The sequence below is a fragment of the Sciurus vulgaris genome (assembly GCF_902686455.1).
Source record: "Sciurus vulgaris genome assembly, chromosome: 7".
In the NCBI taxonomy this organism is placed as follows: Eukaryota; Metazoa; Chordata; class Mammalia; order Rodentia; family Sciuridae; genus Sciurus; species Sciurus vulgaris.
Window position 1 is genome coordinate 28,260,679 of NC_136467.1, and position 24,315 is coordinate 28,284,993.

The following is a 24,315-nucleotide window of genomic DNA, read 5'->3' on the forward strand; positions in this document are numbered from 1 at the left end:
AAATTGATAAACCCTTAGCCACACTAACAAAGAGAAAGAGGGAGAAAACTCAAATTACTAAAATTTGGAATGAACAAGGAAATATCACTACAGACACAAGTGAAATACAAAGCATAATTAGAAGCTATTTTGAAAATCTATACTCCAACAAAACAGAAAACCTCGAAGACATCAACAAGTTTCTAGAGACATATGAATTACCTAAACTGAACAAGGAGGACATACACAACTTAAATAAATCAATTTCAAGCAATGAAATAGAAGAGGTCATCAAAAGCCTACCAACAAAGAAAAGTCCAGGACCAGATGGGTTCTCAGCCAAGTTCTACAAAACCTTTAAAGAAGAGCTCATTCCAATACTCCTCAAAGTATTCCATGAAATAGACGAGGAGGGAACCCTCCCAAACTCATTCTATGAAGCCAATATCACCCTGATACCTAAACCAGACAGAGACACATGGAGGAAAGAAAAATTCAGACTAATATCCTTAATGAATATCGACGCAAAAATTCTCAACAAAATTTTAGCAAATCACATACAAAAATATATTAAAAAGATAGTACACCACAATCAAGTGGGTTTTATCCCAGGGATGCAAGTTTGGTTCAAAATCTGGAAGTCAATAAATGTCATTCACCATATCAACAGACTTAAAGTTAACAATCACATGATTATTTCAATGCAGAAAAAGCATTTGATAAAATACAGCATCCCTTCATGCTCAAAACACTAGAAAAAATAGGGAGAGTGGGAACATTCCTTAACATTGTAAAGGCCATCTATGCTAAGCCCATGGCCAAAATCATTCTAAATGGTGAAAAACTGAAAGCATTCCCCCTAATAACTGGAACAAATCAGGGATGCCCTCTTTCACCACTTCTATTCAACATCATCCTTGAAACTCTAGCCAGAGCAATTAGACAAACCAAAGAAATTAAAGGGATACGAATTGGAAAATAGGAACTCAAACTATCCCTGTTTGCTGATGACATTATTATATATTTAGAGGAACCTGGAAATTCCACCAGAAAACTCTTAGAACTCATAAGTGAATTCAGTAAAGTAGCAGGTTACAAGATCAATGCTCATAAATCCAATGCATTTTTATACATAAGTGATGAATCTTCAGAAAGAGAAGTTAGGAAAACTACCTCACTCACAATAGCATCGAAAAAAATAAAATACTTGGGAATCAATCTCACAAAAGAGGTGAAAGACCTCTACAATGAGAACTACAGAACATTAAAGAAAGAAATGAAAGAAAACCTTAGAAGATGGAAAGATGTCCCATGTTCTTGGATAGGCAGAATTAATATTGTCAAAATGGCCATACTACCACAAGTGCTATAGATTCAGTGCAATTCCAATTAAAATCCCAATGACATACCTTATGGAAATAGAGCAAGCAATTATGAAATTCATCTGGAAGAATAAGAAACCCAGAATAGCTAAAGCAATCCTCAGTAGAAAGAGCGAAGCAGGGGGTATCGCAATACCAGATCTTCAATCTGCTACGAAGCAATAGTAACAAAAACGACATGATATTGGCACAAAAATAGACAGGTAGATCAATGGTACAGAATAGAGGACATGGACACAAACCCAAATAAATACAATTTTCTCATACTAGACAAAGGGGCCAAAAATATGCAATGGAGAAAAGATAGCCTCTTCAACAAATGGTGCTGGGAAAACTGGAAAACCATATGCAACAGAATGAAATTAAACCCCTCTCTCTCACCCTGCACAAAACTCAACTCAAAATGGATCGAGGACCTCAGAATCAGACCAGAGACCCTTCATCTTATAGAAGAAAAAGTAGGTCCAAATCTTCAACTTGTCGGCTTAGGATCAGACTTCCTTAACAGGACTCCCATAGCAAAAGAAATAAAAGCAAGAATCAACAACTGGGATAGATTCAAACTAAAAAGCTACCTACTGTGCACCAGGGTAATGACAAGTCCAAAAAAAAAAAAAAAAGAAATGGAAAATAAGTCATCCAAGTGGGAGTGAGTTCTGCAGGTGAGGAGAGTTTTAGATTAATTTATAAGAGATGGGGTCAGATTAGAAAAAGACTAAAACTTTGACTTTCAATCTGAGTGAGATGGGAAGAAATTGAAAGGTTCTGAGCAAAAGTTCTAATTTCACATTTAAAAGGAACACTCTGTCCATAATGCAAAGTACAGTGACAGAGGTTGGGAAACCAGACAGGAGGCTATGGCCACAATCCATGCAAGAGCTCATGGTAGCAAGGACCAAGTGGTTGCAAAGGAGGAAGTGAGAACTGGTGGGATTCTGGTTATGCCCTGAAGATCTTTCCAGAGTCACAACAATATACCTGAACATACTTGTATGGAGACCTAATGATAACCAGTAAAGAGTTCAAGGTCAGTAAAAGATCATGGACAGAACATTGATGCAAAATCAATAGATTTTTCTCTAGAAAACTATGAGCAAAGAGCAGAAAAGGGTAACTTAATGAAGCTATAAGTCTTGTGAGTGGAGATTTTTAAATAAGTAGTTGATTATCACAAAACACTTGGGACCAGAAGTGATTCATATTTTAGTTATTTGCAGATTTTGGAACATTTGCATATACATAATGTGATACCTTGGGGACTGAACCCAAGTCCAAACACAAAATTCATTTATGTTTTATATATACCTTATATACATACCTGAATATAAATGTATTACAACATTTTTAGTGTACCTGTGTTTTGACTAGGAGCCAACACTTGAGGTCAGGTGTGGAGTTTTCTATTTTAACTCACATCAGTGTTCAAAATGTTTTAGATTTTTGGAACATTTTAGATTTAAGTTTTCAGATTAGGAAGACTCCAACTGTGTTAGTGTTCATAGTTCAAAATCTTATCAAAATTAAGCTTGAATTAGTCATTATACTTATTGCCTATGATTGAATAATGAAGTTCCTTCTTTTCTGAATTCCACTCCACAAACTATTATGAATTGCAAATCCTTATTTCCAGAATGCAGAACTTGTTAAAGGTCATAGGTATTTCTCAGGGGAGTTAGGAGGGCCTAGCAAAGAAAGGAATGACGTTGTTGGTGGTGTTGGTTCTATAGATTTTCCATGAGTTTGGCATTCAAATTATAATTCAAGATGAAACTTTTAAAAGATGGTCAGACACTTCCAAATCATAGAATGAGGGAAAGGATCTGGAACAAAAACAAGAAATACAGTCAATCTGATCCCCCTTGGATGACAGCACCACAGTCTTCCTGGGTAGCCCTTTTTAAACACTTCCTGATGGAGACTAAGGAACATGTGGCCATTTGCCTTTCTGCCTCCTTGATGCCTAGCACAGTGCCTAGAGATTCAGAACCAGAAGATTCTCAATAAACTTTTTTTTTTGCATATATAAACAATTAAAGGAGTAAATGGCTAGATCTTCTTTGACATCATTCTATCCCTTTATGGAATGAATATTGCAAGGGAATAATAACACACAGGGATTTTATGCAATCCCTCTGGTCCTGAGGTCAGCTAGATGGAATTTCATCCCTTACTTAATGACCAAATGCCATAAATGCTTGGTCTAGTTCTCTTAGACTTCTCTCTATGTCTTGGCTTCTTCATTCAGAATATTAGGATAATAATACTAAACTCTCAGTCCTGTTGATGCATGGAAATAATTTAACACATAGATCCATAATTATGATATCTTATTATTGACATCAAAATGGCATTAAAACTATCAAAAGGAGTTTCACAAATATGGCATCTTATCCATAAACTTTTTTAATGTTTCCTTTGCTATGAAAAATTACATACAAAAGCAGACAATATAGTGGACCTCCAAGTACCTAATTCCCAGTTTCAACAATTATCAGCTTGAGACCAGCCAACCCTGTTCCCAATACCTTGTTATTTTAAAGAAAATCTCAGACATTATGCCATTTCACCTACAATACTCCAACATATGTATATATATATATTTTTTAAAATAATAAAATCCCATATCACAGCTAGAAATAATTAATAATGATTCCTTACTTTGATGAGTTGTTAGTGTTCTGAAAAGCACAAGGAAAATGGAAGAAGAAACTGGAATCTGTCCAAGGCAGGGGCTTGGGCAACACAATGGAGCCAGCCATTGTCAAGGTCAAGGTAGAATCTCTTCCCTACAGCGTGGGGGTGGAAAGCAGGGAGAAGGCCAAGAATGAAGTCTGAGGCCAGAATTCCTTACCAGAAGCAAGGCAAAACAGAGGTCCCCTGTTACGTATGATTTTCTTATTACCCATACCAAATAACATTTCATTTGAAACAATTCTGTACAAATTCTTCTGCTTCCAAATTAGAGGGGAAATAGAACTTGATCTTAACTTTTCATCTATGTTGAGGCCGTGTTGGCCTTGTTGGTTTTTATGCAGATTATTATACTATACAGTTCATGGAAGGGTGACAGGACTGGTTTGGCTTCTGAAATTGAACAGTTCAAAGGCTCGTCTCTTTGGAAAATTCAATTCTTAATACTCTACGCTCTTCCCCCTTCTTTTTCATTTCCTCATATTTCTTCTACAAAGTCAGTAACTCATTGAAAGCCCCAATTTCATTCTTTGCTTCTCTGCATGTAAAATCTTGAATTAATATATTTCCCTTTTGTTCTTAACTGGAACTTGAAGTGATTTGATGGTGTCAAAATAAGATCCACTGGTATTGAAGCTATTGAACACCAATAGTTCAAAACCAGACTATCAGTCGCAACTTAAAAAGCAAGGTCAATGAAAAGTCTAGAACTGAGTGGGGCAACATCAGCAAGTGAAGGAGGATGCCAAGCAGGCCAGAAGACGAGGCACACCAATGAGGAGGAACGTAACGTAAGATATGTTGCTCATTTCTTCCTTAAAAAGCATAAGTTACCTTATAAGCAATGACAGCTTCACCTGGAGGAGATCCGGATCTGGATTCAGAAGTTCAACACAGCAGGGAGGTATGTGTAACATACCTGGTATTATCTTCACAAACCTTCCCATGCAGCTCTGGTTACAGAAAGTATGGGTCACAGCTGTCCCCAAATAACTCTGGAATTTGTTATGTGACTCTGGTAGTGACTGTGTCCACTTCTTTGAAGAAAGTTCTAACAAGCTCTGTTCCCAGACTGTTGAGTTATGGTTGAGGCTTTCCCTGCATGGCCCCAGATCCCCACAAAGCCTCAGAGTCACAAGCACCCAGTGTCTACATTGCTCTCCTAGGGTGCCGGGTCATGGGATTGGGGGTAGCAGGAAGGTCCACCCATGGGAAAACTCCCCTTCTGCTTCTTTCCTTGCCCTCCCCTCTCTGCAGATGGTCCGCTGCCATCAGCAGAGCTCTTCCATGTTTCCCCTTCCCCTCCCACAGCTCTGGTCTTGGCTGATCTTTGTGATAGAGGACAGCGTTGAGGTGACTTTCAAGCCACTCTGAAATTTTGTCTCCCATTTAAGAAGAAGAAAGAGAAAGAGGAAAAATGAATAGTGTAACAGCTCTGCCATCACTCTGTATCATCTATGTCCCCAGCCTCCACTAGAAATAAGCTTCTAGAAGGCAGGGCAGTGTCTGTTGTAACTGAGACACTGAGAGCTGTAACTGCCAAGCACATTATTCAAAATCAGTCTGTCTGCCTAATCCTGGTCCCGGTCAGTCTCCCTTCCTTGTAACTTGTTGCTGGGAACAGTGCCTAGTTTATGGAAGGCAGCAAATATTTGTTAAAAAGAAATGAATGAATGAATGAATGAATAAGTTAGACCCTGCCCCATTCTATTCCACATTGTAGGGGCTATTCGATGGACAACTCGAAAGAGACTAACTGCCTACGAGGAAAAAGAAGTCGGGTGCATTTCCTCTTTTGACCTCAAGAGCCTCTTTTTATAACAACAACAAAAATCTTTATGACTTTCTTGAGCTTCAAAGTATAATTTTATTGCCTCTAAAAACCTGTGATTAAAAAATTTGGTAAGAAAAACGATATAATGAATCATAGGTAAAAACCAGATGACCCAATCCAATCAGATTCAAAGGAGATATGAAACAGATCTGATGCAATTCAAAATGATTGAGCTAAGTGATGATTCACATTCACTTTTGAAGGCATCATTTGGTTTGACAGGTTTTATCCAGGTTGCTGGAACCCAGAGGGTATGCAAGGAAAAGGAAGGGCGTTAGTTTAGTGGGATCCAAGGCCATCATGGAGAAGGGACCAATCATAGAGTACAGCAGGAAGCCCTCCAGAAAACCAGAGGGTGCAGGAAGGCCTGAGGCATGGAGGTACGTTGATAGGGGTGCTGCCCATAAAGGGAGGAAAAGACAGAAAGAATTACTAAGAGACTCCACCTTCCAGAACAACTGCCTGGGGCCCTGAGAGCTGTAACTGCCAAGCACATTATTCAAAATCAGTCTGTCTGCCTCATCCTGGTCCCGGTCAGTCTCCCTTCCTTGTAACCTGCATGGTCCCTGCCCCTGCTCTCAGGATCGGCTAGCAAAACGCCAACAAAAAGAAGCTTCTACCAAATGTGACTTACGGCAAATGTCTTTTTGTTAGTAATTTTTTTTTTCAATGCTGGGGATCAAACCCAATGCCTTGTGTACGGTGGGTTTTTGTGGTTGTTGTTGTTGTTTGTTCGTTTACACAGGGTCTCACTAAATTGCCCAGGCTGGCCTTGAACTTGTCATCCTCCTGCCTCAGACTCTCAGGTTGCTGGGATTACAGGGGTACAACACTGAACCAGCCTAAAGTGATTCTGATGCTTTTATTTGATTTAATTGGTACACAAATGCAATGTAAGGAAATAAAATTGCTTCATCCTGATTGGTTAAGCTTATGCTTCCTTTTTTGTTTTGAGTTGTCTTCTCATTGAAGGGAACACTGTTGCCAGACCAGTCGCACTTCAACCACGATGCCAAAACATTGCTTTCTAGGGTTCCTGGTCAGTTTCCTCCTCACTGGTGGAGAAGGTAAGTGCTTCAATTCTTCTTCATTGCCCAAACTCTCTGTCATCTAAGTCTGGTCAAAGGACTATTAGAGATGGCACTGATGTTTTTCTGAGCTCTGTAAAGATTTTGGCTTTCTTAAGCCACTAAATGGTCAGAGCAGACACGGGGTGATCTTCTATATGTGGAATGAATAACTCCATAGGTACCTAATGAGTGCCTACTAAGAGGAGACACTTGTGGGCACAGGAACTTCATATGGAACAAATGTACCGGCATCTCTCTATATATCTCTGTCTTTAGAATTTCTTTTACCTTGAAGGGACACTGTTGCTTAGTGATTATGAGACCAGGCCTCCTTAGTCAGGATGTCAGAGTCTGAATTTCAATTCTGCCCTTTACCACCTAGGAAAACTTAGGCAATTTACTTAACACCCTGTGCCTCAATTTCCCCATTTGTAGAATGAGGATTGAAGATCATTGTGAAGATCAATGAGTTAATGTATGTGCCAGTTTCCATATAGCAGTGCCTGGTACAGAATAGGGACCATAGGCAACTTAGGAGAATTCACTACTGATGTTCACAGAGAACTCTTCCAAGGGTTATCACCCCAACATGCCTCAGAGCAAGGCTGTTGGAATCCCAGGTCAACACATGGGTACCTCTCAATGTAAGGGATTAAGAAAATTCCTATGACTGTACAGTTGTTCAGTGCTGATACACAAAAGTCATTCAAACCTCCCTCTTCCAAAACTCTATGAATTAGTGTAGACTATTTTTCTGGTCCTTGGTATCATGAACTCATTTTCCAGGAATTCAAGTGCTACAAAAATGACCCTGGCTTTGCATCTTACTGGGCTTGTAAGCTTGGACTAGAGATATAACTTCTTTAAGCCTCAGTTTCCCCATCTGAAAATGTAGTAATAAAAAATTTATCTCATTTGGTGGCTGTGGGAATTAAATAAGTTAACAAGTTTTGAGCACGGGCCTGATTTTAATTGATGGTTCATAGCTATCCAACGTGCAATGAATGCCAGTCAGAAGGAGGGGGTGGGAGGAGGAAGAAAGAGGCTCCTTATCAAAGTGGACAGGTGGCCTTGTGTGGAGCATTCATCCCAGCCAATGTATCCCATCTCTATCTGGAAAGAACTAAGGGTCATATTATTTCAATGAGATTTATTTCCTTGGGAAGTGGGGTGAAGGATATCTCATACATTTTTAATAGTCTGGAGCACATCATTCTGAAACTTCACCTTGGGCTAGGGAGTACAGCACTTGCCAAAGTATGCATGAGGCCCTGAGTTCCATCCCCAGAACTGAAAATAAAAGAAAAGAAACTATACCATGGATCAAATCATCACATTAAAGAGTCAAAAGTGCTGATTTCTGGACCACTTACACTTAGCATGACTAGGGAACCCTGACACAGATATTATAGTGAAAACTACGCTAAAACAATAGTGTTCACAGTAATGTTCAATGTTTTTCCTTCTTTTATATTAGGAATTCCACCAGCCCTTGATTCTCTGAAGCCTCAGAGGGTACAATTTCGGTCCCGAAATTTTCACAACGTTTTGCACTGGCAGCCTGGGAGGACACTTACTGGCAACAGCAGTACATATTTTGTGCAATACAAAATGTAAGTAAATCAAGCTTCTTTCAGCTAGCAGAGAGGTCCACAGGGACAGCATGTTCTGGAATGCAACAGGGTGTTAGAATCTGAGTTTTCAACTGAGGGGCTTTAGGGAATTAAGAAGAAGCAGAGGTAGGGTGACTTGTCTTCCCTGAGGCTGTCTGGGAACTTGAAATGCATGATGACATGTGACTTTTAGGGCAGATGCTTCAGCCTAGCAAACAGCACAGAGACCCTTGACTCCACAACACTGCTTGGCCCAGGGTGGGCTCTCAATATATATTTGTCAAAGGAATGTTGAAAGCAACTTGTTTAGCACACACAGCAAGTACGTAAGGAAAACCACTGATAGTCAAAATGATCTTGTGATAAACATTAAGATGAATATGTAAAATATGTTTTTAATCTAAAAATCAATTTTAAGAGTAGATTTATTTAGAAAATTCTTTTCAAACATTAATGACTCCTGTACACATGAACACATTCTGGGACAGGCTGCTGCACGTTCCTCTTGCTGTAATCTTCAGGGTAATCTTACAAGATCCTTGCCAAAATTCAGAGATAATAAACTCCTTTCTTGGATCTAGATTTAGAAGCAGACCATCCTGATTTGGAAATGGCAGGCTTTTCCATTCCTATGTTCCCTGAGGTTTTGTGAGGTTGTTCCTCCCCTGACACAGTTTGAGATGTTAGCTGAGCATGACACAGAAGGTCATTACAATTTAGCTTTTGCGTTTTTCATCAGAAATTCATAAAATCAGATGTAGATATGAATCAAGATAGCAATTTTTATTCCATAAATGCACCTGCATTTTCCAGTATGGGATAGGTCCTAGTATAGATTTTCCTATTAATTAATTCCAGAGAGACTATATCCAGAAGTTTCTTGTTCTTTAATTACTTCTGCTTTTCCCCAAATATTTTGTGTAGTAATTGTAAGATGTAAAAAATCATTACAATAAAGGATTCTCCACTACAAAAATACATCTGTGCACAGCTGGAGATGCTTCCAGCCTACAGGAACTAGAAATTGGTACTTTCTATTTACTTATTTATTTTTACCATGAAGCTAATGAAGATTAAATTTCAAGTCCCCATGGAAGAATTTTAAGTCTGTAACTCTTTTTTCTTTAAGAGGGCTCCCAAGCTCATATAAATTTCAGAACCCAAAATACCTGGATCCCTTCCTGTCTCTATAGGAATTGTGCTATTGAATAGAATTAATCTCCATTAATTAATTGTGCTATTTTCAACAGTACAATGTGGATTTATAATTTGGAAAGCTTTCACTTTGGTTGCATCCAGTTTATGTGGTCTAGTTTTAACATCTGTGCCATTTTGGATGGGACAAAAAATGAGGTATCTTGTTAAAAGAGAGGCCAGTAAGGACTCATACCTAACTTCAGCTACCAAAGACAATGTCTCATCAATAAACAACAATTAAAAACATCAAATTGTGCTCCATTTATGTTGTTGGTTCTGTTTTAATCCTGGTATAATGAGACTGCAGTTATTATATAGATTAAGGAGATAGAGACTAGCAATATTCCTCATTAAGGAAAGTTAAGGATTCCAACAAATATTTTGGGGAATTTCTCCCTGGCCTTCACTTCCTGCTCTGTTCCCCACCATCACCTCTCGCTCTGACATTTGTGACTGGTAAGGATGTAAAGCCTACCCATCCCCTGACCTCAGGCTGAGCCAACCTATTTGCCTGTTTGCCTTACCACCCTTTTGCACAGGAGCCTCTGTCTCTCTCTCCAACACCTACTCACAGGGCTCAGCATGGAGCCCGCATTATCATTTCCATTCAATTGTCAATAAAGACATAAGCATCACCTGAGTGCAACAACTTCTCAGAATCATCTGTGTTACTCAATAGCAAGCTGATGAGAAGGGGAAGAAAAGCCAGAGTTCAGACCTCAGAAGCATTACAGATGTGGAAGGTCAGTACTTAAAGATGGAAGTTGATCCATACATCATGAGAAATACCATTCAGTATTCAAAATATATAATGTGTGTGTGTGTGTGTGTGTGTGTATACACACATTCACACTTATCTTAGTGATATAAAAGTTGTCAAGGTTGAATTCATCTTTCACCAAGCTAGCACTTTAGTTAGCAAGAGAGAATTCTAAAAACATTCTTAAAGATAGGTGGAAGTTTTCACAGTGGTACTGATATTAGAGGGCAGGTTTCAAGCTGTCTAAAAACTTAATTCGTTGACAACAAAAACTGAAGATTCCTTTGATAGGAAAAGAAACTCAGATCTTGGTCTTTTTCTCTATCCAGGTATGGCCAGAGACAATGGCAAAATAAAGAGGATTGCTGGGGGATTCAAGAGCTCTTTTGTGACCTCACCAATGAAACCTCGGATCTGCAGGAGCCTTACTACGGGAGGGTGAGGATGGCCTCTGCTGGGAGCTACTCTGACTGGAGTGTGACGAGGCGCTTCATTCCCTGGTGGGAAAGTGAGTTCTTCCCATGCACTCTCTTTGCCTTTGCCCTTTCTGCCCCTGAACAGCTTTAGGGGCTTGGCCAGTTACCAGGTGGAGTTCTAGCCCTGGTCTTAATAGAGTTCTCTGAACAACCAAGGGATAGCTTCTGTTACCCTCATCTGACAGACAGGCTCAGTCCTTGCTCAAGTTCCCCAGCGTGGGTTACTGGAGTCAGGATTCAGACCCTGCTGCCTCTGACTGCAGCGACTTCGCTCTCACACGTTGCCAAATTGATGCTTCTATTGAAAAAGTGTTTTTAGAGAGCAGAAAAGAAGTCATATTGTCCAGCCTTCCCTAAATAAGAGAGTTAAGTTCCTGAAAATGCCTAAAATAGAAGAATTTTCTTTTGAGGAAATTAAGACTTTTCGACACTGCTCCAAAAGAAGAGACCAAAAGTGCTCTCTAGGAATCCATTTCTGGGTGATGTTTATTCCTCTTTTAGTTTAATCATGATCACAGAATAATACATTATAATCTAAGATGTAAATATAAAAGTAGCCATTACCAACAGACCTTATATGAAATATTGGAGGAAAGGGAGGGAGAAAAACCAGAACTCTTAATGTACACATATTGTCTACACAACAAGACAAGAAAGAAAATATAGGCATTTAGCACAATTCTCATAGTTGCAAACTCATGAAACTGTAGTTAATATTTATAATTTCTTTTCACATTATTGACTCAATGTGCACTTTCTTTTCCACCATGAGGAGTCCTTTCGGTCTTTCTGGTATTAGCCTGACATAATCTTACATTAGTTTTATCCCTGAATCTTAAAGTCCTAAGAGGCACTCCAGGCATCCCCACCTGACCCCATTGTGCTCAAAACAACTCTATTTCCCCTAATCAACAGAATCAATCACCCTAGACAATACAAGGAACTCATTTTCCTTTCTTTGGCTGAGTATCACAGAAGCTTCAAATGGTCAGGAGGCAGCTTCAGCTTCCAAATCTTGAAATTATCCTTCTTGTAAACCACAAGAATTAAAGGTCAAGCCTACAGGAAACAAAAAAGGTCATGATTTGTTCACTGTATGCCCCTCTCACTTCCACTTTGGTATCCTACACCAGAAAGAAATAGCACCATATATTGATCACAGGCTTAGAGCTTACACCAATTCAAGACCACCATACAAGATGTCTCTCAAACTGAGTCTTCAGTTGTCTCTTTCACCTTCCTGTAAAGCCAGGGATTTCTAAGTGATGGAACACAGAGTAAGGCCAAACATTCTTGTGGATATGAGACTTTGGTTCACTTCTTTCATGTTAGCAATTTCTTTGTGTTAAGCAATGTATATGATCGTGAATAAGGCACTCACTACTTCCATGGGCATGTTGTGGGAGGGAGGAATATGTTGATAAAAAGCATTAAAGAAGTAAAGAAAAACCAAAAGAAAGACCAATAAACCAGAAGTGTCTGTTCCAATGTACTTTTGTATTTTTCACCTTAGATTATAAAGTATGATTCTGTGATCATGATCTCTTAATCAGTTCAGGTTGGAAGAGACCAAAATAAACAAGTAAATAAAGGTCTACCCGCAGCCAGGTGGCAGATGAGAGCCACTGGAGTGTGTCTCTGTTCCGCACTGGTCTTTACGAGGAAGCTGTAGGGTCAGCAAAACCTTTGTAAGAAGTTCATTTTGTGGAGTTTATATACCGATGCTCCTCACCTGGGTGATGGGGCTGTGTCCTAATAAACCCTTTGTAAATTGAAAATAACATAAAACCGCATTTATTGCTCCTAACCTAACAATGGCTTGGCAATACGTCACACCTGGAGTGCTGGTTTGTTTCCCTTCGTGGTCCCAGGGCCCACAGGGAAGCACAGCTCCTGGGCTGCTCAACATTTCACTATCAAGGAAAAAGAGCAAATTTCAAAATTTGGAGTACAAGTTCTGTTGAATTCGCATCACTTTCACGCCACTGGAAAGTCAAAAAATTATAAGTCAAACCACTATAAACCAAGGACTTCTGTACAGCCTCCATTTTCACACACCAATTTGTTCTTGAACCCATAGAGTAGTAATAATGGTTCATGGGGGAAATAGGCTGTCCCTCTGCCTTCCTAGGTTTAAAAAAAAAAAAGTCTTATTGAGATAAAATCCATTCACATACCTTATAATTTACCCATACAACACATAAAATTCAATGGTTTTAATATATTCACATATATGTATAAACATCAACCACAGTACATTTTGGAACATTTGCGTCACCTCAAAAAGAAACTCCATGTCCTCTGGCTATCACCTCTCTATCTCCCCAACCCCTGAGCTCTAAGCAATAACTGGTCTACATCCCAGCACTACACAGTTGCCTGTCCAGGTGGAATGGTATGTGATCTTCTGTGACTGGCTTCTTTCACTCAGCACAAAGCTTTCAAGGTTTATTTGTGTTGCAGCATGCATCGATGCTTCATTCCCTCGTTGGCCAGATGATACTCTCTCATGTGTGTGTACCACTTCTTATGCATCCCTTCCTCACTTGATGGACATTGGGTTGTTTCTATCTTTTGGCTATATGAATCCTATGCTATAAACATTCATGAATGCAAGTTTTCATGTGGAAATATATTTTTGTTTCTCTTGTTTATATATGAAGGAGTGGAATTGCTGGATCTTGTAATAGCAGTATTTAACCATGTGAGGATCTGGAAGACCGTACCAGTTTATGTCACATCAGCAGTGTATGAAGTTTCCAACTCCTTCATGGCCTTAGCAACACTTATCACATGTCATTTGATTTTAGTCATCCTAGTGGGTATGAAATAGTATCTCGTGGTTTTAACCTGATGATTAAAAATGCTGAGCATCTTTCATGTGCCTAGTGGCCATTTATATATCTCCCTCACAGAGTTGTCCATTCAGATCCTTCACCCAATTTTTAATTTGATTATTTGTCTTTTTATTTTTGTGCTATAAGTGTTTGTTATATATTCTGGTTATCAGTTCTTTATCAGATATGTAATTTTCAAATATTTTTTTTCATTCTGTAGGTTCTTTTCAATTTCCTAATGGTGTCATTTAAAGCACAAAAGTTTTTAACTTTGATGAAATACATTTTATCTATTCTTATCTTGATTGCTTATGCTTTTGGTGCCAAACCTAAGAATACTTTGCCAAATCCAGGATAGTTACTGTTTACCCTACATCTACTTCTAAGCATTTTATAGTTTCAGCTCTTACATCCAAGTTTTTGATTCATTTTGAGTTAGTTTTTTTAAATGATGTGAGGTAAGGGGAATTCAATGTCATTTTTTTAATGCAGCTATTCTGTTGTTCCAGCATCATTTGTTGAAAAAACTAGTGTACCCTCTCGAATGGTATTAGCACCTGTGTTGAAATATCTGTTGAAAAGTGTTTATTTCCAGACTCTGTAATCTATTCCATTGGTTTATAGATGTATCATTTTGCCAGAACCATGCTGTCCTGGTAACTGTTGCTTTTTATTTTGTTTTGAAATTGGGATGTGTGAGCCTTCCTCCCTTGTTCTCCACCCCCAAGATTATTTTAGTTATGACGGGCCCCTTTCAATTCTATAGTCACGTAGACTTTCTTAAGACTTCCTTTCAGTAGATGCTTTTTGCTTTGCTTTCATATAGACACCAAAATATTCACATTCTAGATCTTAATAAATTAAGAAAATTACTGAGATGCCCTAAATTTTAGTTACAAAGGTCCAGAGAATGGAATAAAGGAGAAAAAAGGAGAAGTTAATCAATATCAGACTATAGGCTGAAAAGAACAAAATCACATTCTTGAATGTAGGTTAAAACCAATCCCATCAAGGCCAGCAGGTCTCCTGGGCCACTGTGTCCCACTTACCTGTACTCTTTCTGGACTATTAACACCAATAAATCTAAAAGCAATAATTACTTTCTCATGTGGATTGTCCTCCCGTCCCAAAGCTATCACCACTTCAAATATCTATATATTATCTATAACCAATGTGGGTTCAATTTAAACAGTACTTTCCTTCCCCCAAAGTTTACAAAAATACCCATAGTTTTAGATTTGGCAGATATTTTCCACCTGCTACTTAACTTTGCTACTGGTAATTGCAGGATTGTCCCAGATACTTTTTTGAGTAGCATCTATAATGACCCAACAAAGGCTCTTACTTCAGAGATCCCTTGGTGGCAAGAGTTCTGATCTAACGGCACTCGGGTTTATCCTTATACCTCTTCTAACTGGTGGGATCCAGTGAGACCCAAATTAATTGAGTCATATCCAAAATGCTAGATGCAATAGAATTCAGAATATGTCTCTTTCTCTTGCTGTGTTTTGCTTTGTTTTGTTGTTTTATTTTATTTATTTATTTTTTGTTTTTGTTTTTGTTTTCCAACTCTCCAATTAGCAGAAGGGAGAAACAGAAATTGAGCAAACCAATCCATGATCTCTGGTACATTGTTTCTTAGGATAACTTGAAATTCAAGTCCAAGGCACTGACCTGTGATTCTCTGGCTGAGGAAAAGATGGTTGCATGAGGAAGCTGGGGTATACCAGTTGAGGGGAATTTCAGAGTGGTTTCATTACTATAGTCAAGCCTAGAAACGGGTTCAAATCAAATTATTCATCAAACAATGCCTTCTCCAGTCTGATCCATTAGGCTATTCAGGTAAGAATAACAAAAGACATTGGTTGAGATGAGGGGAGATTTTGGCACAATTCTGTTTAAATTTGGATGGTGTTAAGAAGGTAAGAAGGGTTTAGTTTCTTTCTATATGACCACATCAAAAAAAAAAGAATAAAAGAAAGAAAGAAAAAAAGGAAAGAAAAAAGTTTTGGACAATGTTCTTTTAAAAGCCTTTTCATGCCACAGCCTAATACGAATAAGAAATCCAGTCTATAAAAAAGTTAAAATTGGAGCCCTTCTTGGGAAGTAATCTTGAGGAGCCTGCCCACTCGGCTCTCCTCATCCTACAACTTGGCTCTCTCCTCCCACAGCTCTTGAGTCTTTCTGAAAAACCTCTTTTGAGAAACATGCTTCTAGGATGGTAGGGCAACATGTTTGCAGAGCCTGTGATACAGAATAACGAGCCACCTGTATGCACTGGCTCACTGGAGACCTGTTTCTGAGTTGCAGGATATTATTTGAAGTTCTGATTCCTGGTGTCTGTCTGGAGACAAAGCAAGATTTTTAAAAACCTTAGGTTAAAAATAGCATTTGATGCTCAGTACAATTCAATATTATCTGTGTCCAGAATTTATTCGATTAAAAATGCATATGGACTTTTGGAATAGGCCTGATATTGTAATGAGGTAAACTACCATCAGATTAAAGAATCACCTCACCCCTTTGTTCATTCTGAAATTACTGCAAGGTATTCTACTAAGGCATTTTACTAAGTTCCAGAGGAAATATGGTAACAGCAAAATAGAGGAGTCCCTTTCTTCCTAGAGCTTTCTGTTTAATAGGGAAGACAGATATTAATAAAATAATCACACATTCATAAAACAATACTTGTGACAGGTGGTACAAGGGAAAGATGTACAGTGTCATGGAAGTCTAGCCAAGGAGGGACCTGGTCAGGGAGCTCAGGAAAAGCATCCTGGGAAGTGACACTTGAGCTCATATCTAAAGATAAATAGGGATTAATCAGATAGACGGCTGGATAGAGCCTTCTAGGCAAAGGGAGCAGTATTTACAAAGACCCTGTGGCAGGAGGAAGCATAGCAAATATAACATACATATTTTAATGTATTCATATTTATATGAATATACATTCATATAAATTTATATATAATATATTTAATTATATTTATTCTGTAGCTTGAATTTATAATATTCACTCTGTAGCTTATATTTTTTATCATTTTAACAGTATATTTGGATACACAGAAGTTCCTAACTTAGTGTAGTATAATTCATCAGTAATTTCCTTCATTGTTAGTACTTTGAGAGCCCACCTTCCCCAAAAGTATAAAAATATTCTCCTATGTTAGCAAATATCAGCAAACATTTTCTGCAAAGGATCAAACAAGAAATACCTTCTGCTCTGGGAGCCACATGTCTCTGTATTGCAATTACTCAGCTTTTCACTGTGGTGCAAAAGCAGCCACAGACAGTTTGGGAATGAACAGGTTTGGCTCTGTTCCAATGAAACTTTACTTACAGAAACAAACAGGCCAAATTTGGCTTATAGGATGTAGTTGCAGAGAATTATTGCTTTAATCCAATCAGACTTGATTTTGCAAATGAATTGTACAAAGAGATAAGATTTCCCCCAAAATTGATCCTATGTCACTTACTAAAAGAACCGAAGTTACTCCACTGAACTGCACCATACACATAAATCAAACCATACCCAGTTGTGTTGTGTTGCCTCCACCAGGTTTCTGAGTGCAGTAGTGATCTGTCAGGATGCATAATGTGTACACATGTAAAATTTCATTTTTTGAGTGGTTTGTCAAAATTTCTATTCTTTCTCCAGTGAAAATAGATCCTCCAGTCATAAATATAACCCAAATAAATGGGTCTTCGTGGGTGGTACTCCACACTCCAAATTTTCCACATAAAGATGAAAAAGGAAAAAATCTATCAAAGGAAAATGACTATGGCTTACTATACCGAGTTTTTATGATTAACAATTCACTGAAAAAGGTAAGGTCAGATGAACAGATAAGTTTAATACTTTTTAGTTTTGTTCACATAACTAACACATTGATCGTATTATGTTCCTCTCTCTTGCTACTCACACCTCTTATTTTTCCTTATTTTTTAAAATTCTTTCTCACTTTGACCTTCACTGAGAAGCAATCAGTGCTTGGATCACCATTTGAAATTGTGTGTGTGCATGTGTATACATGTCTGTTGTGTGTGTGTGTGAGTGTGTGTGTGCTTATATGCCCTTTCACTCAACTTGACTCCACTTGGTCTTCCCTGAAAATCTAGAAATCAGTATTGACAATATTTAATTCCATTTGAATGCCACAAATGTTCCCTTTGATGGGTTTTATGTATTTTGTTTACTTGAGTAGCTTTTCAATCAGAGCACAATATATTTGTACCAATTTTGCTATTAGAAAATCCATCATTGGTACCTTTATTTGGATTTAGTGGTGAACTGAATGTTTCTTTTGGGGAGTCCATTTAAGACAGGATTACTTTGGTTGTAAGGAAAAGGAATCCTGTTCAAATTCACTCAAATGCAAAAGCAGGGAGTTTTATTAGGAGGTAACAAGCAATCTTATGGACAGCCAGAAACAGGAAACCATTCTCCTCACTTCACAGTTTAAATTCTTGAAAAAGAGACTCTGTCAGTTGGGCAATCCATCAACAGGCCTCAAGGAGGTCTCAGGTAGAAGCTGCTTGGCCACTGGACCAGTCCCTTTACCAGTAGCCCAGGACTCTGGGGAAAGAGGATGTGTCTAAGAAAGAACCCTACCACCTATCTACGAGGGTGACCATGACAGCTTACTGAATTTAATACAGGTAGAGCAAATTGTGACTCGCTGAAAATCATGTATCATCTAATTTTTTTTCTTCCCCTTGTATTTAGGAGCAACAAGTATATGAAGGGGCTCGTGGGGTTGCTGAAATTGAAGCTCTCACACCTCACTCTGGTTACTGCGTAGTGGCTGAAATATATCTGCCCCTGTTAGACAGAAGTAGTCAGAGAAGTGAAGAGAGGTGTGTGGGAACCCCATGACTGGTTATGGAGCCGCTGCAGTATGGAAATCAAAGCTCTGAGGATGGGATGGCTCGTGTTTGAAGAAACTTATTGAAAGCCTTTTTTATGTCTTAAAGCAATGTTCACTGTTACATTTGAGGCACTTATTTTGTTTATCCATTCTTTCTTTCTTTATATTTCACTTGTGAACTTAATTTGACCAACACCCCTCAAAAATGAGAATTTAAAGAAGGTAAAGAATAAAGGACCCTATGAAATACAGAAACTTAGGTTTGATCGAAACATCCCAAAACAGCAAAACTAGGAACCAAAGAATAATAGTCATTTAATAAAAGTGTTGAATTAATTTTTTAAAACAGAAATACAGACTGAGAGACCGTCCTGAAGAAGCATTTTTCACTCTGTTCAGTCAGTTCATTTGACAGATATGCCAATTTAACACATTTATATGAATTTTCTCTATACATTACTATTTGATAAAACCATACTTTTCCTATAGTTATTTTCCATTTTGAAATATTTCTACTTAATGACCAAAATTTTAAGTCCTGTTCTGTGTAAATAAGAACAGTTTTTAAAAAAAAATATGATTTCTGGATTAATATCTAGATTATCAACAATAACATCTAAACATCAAGGGAATCTCACTTGATATAATTTCCCCCATTTAACACATAGTTACATTAAAGATTTTCTTTTTTGTTTTGTTTTGGTTTTAACCTTGTCATCAAAGAATATATCTTTATTCTCAAAATCAGGTAGACAATTTCTCAGCCACAAAGAGAAAAAAAAATACTTAACTCACCATTTGGGCCACAACAATAGCTCAATCGTCCTGGCAAAGGGTGCCTTGCTGAAGGCTTCTTCATCCTTTCTGGTGGAGGATCTTATGAACAAAAGTTTGACTGGGACTCTCTGGGGTCCACAGAAAGAACTTGGCTTGAATCTGAAAGCACACAGGTGGTGGGCGGTTTCTTTGGGATACTCTTGGAGATTATAAGGATAATCAGAGTCCTCCAACCACACCTCCCCACACTGTCCTCTAAAGACCAGTGGACTAAGGCTCAGTACAGTCATCTTTACTCTGGACTAAGTCCTTAAATGTGTTTAAGGTTGTCTACCTTGTGAGGTGTGAATCAGAGAACACTTGAATAATTCCTTATAAAAATTGTGTCAAATGTGATTTAAAAATATGTAACTGGTACTTCTGGTTGTATACAACTAGTCAAAATAATAAATGGATTTTAAATTATTCCGAAATGCATGGGGTGGAATAGAAGAGCAAGAGTTAGAGAACCAATTTCATTGCTTTCCCATATGGTCAGGAGATATTGACTTGAGCATAGACCTAGAGACTGGAAAAAAATGAATTTTGTCACTGTTTTTGAATTATGAATTTTATTTTTTATTTTTAGCTTATTTCTTGGCTTTATTTTTGCCTTTAATCATTTTGAGGGAATGTGAAGAAATAAGAGCAATGGAGTGGGTGGGGAAAGGGATTGTTTGTGGTCAACAGCATTTAAGTGTATGAAATTCAGTGGTCCTGAAGGCTGACTTTAGACAAAAAACAATTATGATAGTAGAGTGAAACAGACATTATTACCTCATGTACATATATGACTGCTTGACTGATGTGATCCTACAATATGTACAATCAGAAAAATGAGAGATTATACTCCATTTATGTATGAGCTGTCAAAATGTGTAAATGCATTCTACTGTCCTGTATAACAATTTGGAACAAAAAAAAAATTTTTTTTAATTAAAACAAAACAATTATGGTTGCTTCACAAAAGTTACTAAGTAGCATCAAGTTTTGTCTTAATTTTTATTGCTTTGCTTTGTTTTGCTATTGTTTTCATACCTAAGCACTTAAGCATGGTTAGGCAAGTATAAAATACTCAGAAAAATAATAATTGTCACATTCTTTATCATGTCAGGAATGTATTGTCCTATAATTCCAATAAATCTTTTAAAATTTTTTGCTTGCATTTTGAAATATTTGTCATGTGGGCTTTTAGGAGAAGAATACAATGCTTAAGTCTGTCAGCTAAAATCCCACTTAGTCACTTACACCAAGTTCCAGCCAGGAAGGATCACACAGTGTTGAGCAGGATGTCAGCCATTCTGAGCATGCCTGAGGGTCATATGTCAATTCCACGCTACCATCTCTGGCCAGAAGCTGTGAAGCTATTTTTGTCTCCTCCCTTTCTGTGACATCCTCTATTCAAAGCATAAATACATTCTACTGGAGCTACCTTAACATATGACATTTTTCACAACCACCTCATTCCAGGGCCACCACCATTTTCCATCTGGATGGAATTCCATCCACCTCTCTGGTCTCTCTGCTCTTCCTGCTTCACTCCAGTCTAGTCTCAACAGGGTAGGCTAGGTGAGCCTTCAAACAAAAATCAAATGGTGTTACTCTTCTGTTCTAAGACCTCCAGTGACTTTTCATATCCACGGGTGAATAACAAAAGTCCTCCTAATGACTTCCCAGGGATGACCTGTTTCCTGTTCTCATTATCTCTCAGACTCTATTCATTTCCTCTCACCTTGGTACCTTCAGCTGTTTTCTGAAAGGTTGTACACCCAATTTCCATAGATTCATTCCCACAGCTCTATCAGGTCTTGGTTGGACTACTTTGCCTAACCACGATGCTTCCCTCACCATTTGATTTAGAATCACAACCTACCCTTGCAACTCTCAATATCCCTCATTTTTCTCCATAGTACTTCAAACACTTAACTACAGTTTATTCATTGATCTTGTTTATTATTTTTCTTCCCCCTCATCCACCAGAATGTAAGGGTTTTTCTCCTTCCCGTAGCTCTATCTTCACTATCTACAACAAAGATGGGACATAGTAGATATTAATTGAATAATTAATATATATTGGGTAAACTAATGAAGCAAGAATAGATCCATTGAGAGAATAGGAGGGGTGGGTCAGAAAGACAGCAGGGAAGCTTCTCCTGCAATTTTGTACAACCTGCTAACTCATCTTCCTATACAGATAAGTGTGGGAGAATAAATCAGTCTTTGCAGAGACACTGAGACCAAGATATGCAGAGACTGTGTCTTGGGCAATTGTGGAATAGCAGAGAGCTCCTCTGGAATCATTGTTCTTCCTCCAAATGAATGACACTTCTTAGTCTTGTTTGTTCTTTCCCTCCAGAGGCCAAGTCCAGAAGTCCTATTCCACACTTTCCTCAAAAGGTGAGAGGGAATACACTTGAAAATATAAAAAGGACATACCTACATTGACCAAAAGGAATTTTAGAGAGCATCCTTAAGATAGGATTGAGGTGAGGGTATGAAACCATGAGAAACCAGAATCACAACCTACCCTTGCAACATAAAAGCCTATTTTAAACATAAAAGCCTATTTTATCTTGGGCTGGATCAAAGCTGTTGGAGGGAGGGGCATCAGAGGGAGCTGGCTTCTACGTGCTGCCCTTTCATGGTGTGTGACTGCCCATGGGCTGGTGCTGAGGCAGAGGAAGGATTCCAGTGGATATGCAGGACATGATGTTCCTTTAATGGCAAAGGATATGGAATTCTGACAGATGATAAATGACAGAGGAGAACACATCTCCCAGATAGGAGTTAAGCTCCTAGGTCCCTACATTTCTCCACCAAGACTTAGGGCTGTGGCTACTGCCATTTGCTTAGAATAAGGCTTCCCCCTCAGAGGCCCTCTTTGCATCCACCTGTGGATTTGACACCCTCTCGTCTGTCTTTTGAGGAGTCTGGTTAAGGGTTTGCCTGCTCACCAGGAACAAGAAAATGGTGACAAACAGTGTCAGCCCAATCCTGTGACTTGGCTGTGACCATGGTCGGAGTCACCGTCACTTTCTCAGGCACATCTCAGTAAGTCCAGGCCCCAGTCTGCCCAACCACCATAGCTGCAGGTGCCCTATGTCTGCAGCCCTCACACTTGCCTGCAGGTGGTTGTGATTATGGCTGTTTTAGGGGTGAGCCTCCGTCAGCTTAAGTGATCTGTCAGGGACTGGAAAACCCCATAGCTTAAGCGCTGTTAATCACATCCTCTAGAACTTCCTCTAGGTCTTTGTACATACAGATTTCCATTTCATCTCTTAATTAAAATTACTTTCTAAAATGTCAACTTTGCCCCCACTGAATTGGGGACTTTTTAAAAAAATGTCAGTACACTGAAGGGTAAGGGTTGACTTTTGGGCATGGGGACAGAGAGGTCTGAGAGGGCAGGGGGAGAGATGGCAGGTGGCCATTGCCTCTTAGGGACAAACAAGAACAGCACCTAATAGTACCTGCATTATTGGAAAGGTACACATTCATTAGAAAATTCTTTTAAGTCCATACATTTATTGTCCAAAGTTCAGTCTTTTCAAGTTGCTTTTAAAGCTAGTGTCAGTAATTTCTATGATACCTTGATTTCAAGCAAAAACAAAAACAAAACAAAACAAAACAAAAAAAAACTCAGAAATTTATTTTAAAAATAAAGCTCCAAATTTTCAATTAAGGAAAAAGTATCTGATGAGATGAAATCTGATTTCAAATAAACTGTAGACAAGTATTTTTAAACCGTAGCCATTTTGAAATTTTTACATCAAATTTACATGCCATTTACCCAGGAAAATAAGTGAACTAGGAAAACAGAATTCTTTTCACTATTTTGGTGAATTTTCTTGGTTTACTTTATTCTGCTGGTTGAGATCATGTTTCCTGGGAAGGAAAGTAGGTCTTTCTGTATAAACAATGGCCAAACTTACCTAGTAGCCAACTGCTGGATGTTAACTAGGCTGAGCCACCAAAATTGATCTCAGCAGGATAGGGTTTGCCCACAGTGTCCCAAAGACATACATGTCTTTTCAGCTGAGATCCCAATCCCTTTTGAGCACTTCTTCAACAAGAGCTGTCCTCTCTTTTCCCTCAGCTCATGGCCTGATGTGGGCAGGGTCTGATCCCCTGGGCATTCCTTCTCTCTCCTCTTTCTGATGCCAATCCAGATTCAGGAAGTAGTTGGTTACACTTGTCTAACACACAATGGAGACAGTTCTGCCAGATATTTGCATTTGAAGCTTTTATCTGTAAAAGATTAATTCAGAACAAAATGCTTTGCCTGAAACTCATTCCAGACAACACTATGCAAATGGAAACAGATATTTTAGTCAGAAAGGCCCTTTACCCTGCCCCTGCAATCATACTGCACCCATGTCTGATGGTCCCGGAGATGGATCTGTTTAGTCTTTCCAGAAGTCTAGAAAGGAAGGAGCTGGCCTGGCACAGGCACCACTACCCCACTTACACATTCATGCCTCATCTAACACCAAGACGCCCACACAACACCCACAGAGGCCTGCTCTCTCCCTTACCTGTCTCTATTTGTCAGCTTATCAAAGTTGACACATATACCCAAGGCATCTGCTACACATATACCCAAGGCATATACCCCTATACATATACCCAAGGCATCTGCTGGTGGGACTTGACAGGTGGATCAGAACTCTTTTCAATTATTAATATTGGAAGCAGTGGAAAGGATACTACTCCCTCCTCTGACCCATGCACAGTAAGATCAGCTAGGTCTGGAGCTGCCAAGGGCAACCTTCCCAGCAGATGGAAAAAGCCC

The 24,315-nt window shown here is 38.7% G+C and overlaps 1 protein-coding gene across 1 annotated transcript; it reads left to right on the forward strand.

Annotated features, from left to right (window-relative positions):
• Positions 1-6,100: 6,100 nt before the first annotated feature.
• IL22RA2 (interleukin 22 receptor subunit alpha 2) lies at positions 6,101-20,645 on the forward strand. The gene is made up of 6 exons (XM_079147435.1): positions 6,101-6,266; positions 6,859-6,953; positions 8,434-8,569; positions 10,856-11,034; positions 17,498-17,667; positions 18,566-20,645. The coding sequence occupies exons 1-6, from the start codon at positions 6,187-6,189 to the stop codon at positions 18,713-18,715; spliced, it is 810 nt and encodes a 269-aa protein (XP_079003561.1). The 5' UTR covers positions 6,101-6,186; the 3' UTR covers positions 18,716-20,645.
• Positions 20,646-24,315: the final 3,670 nt, after the last annotated feature.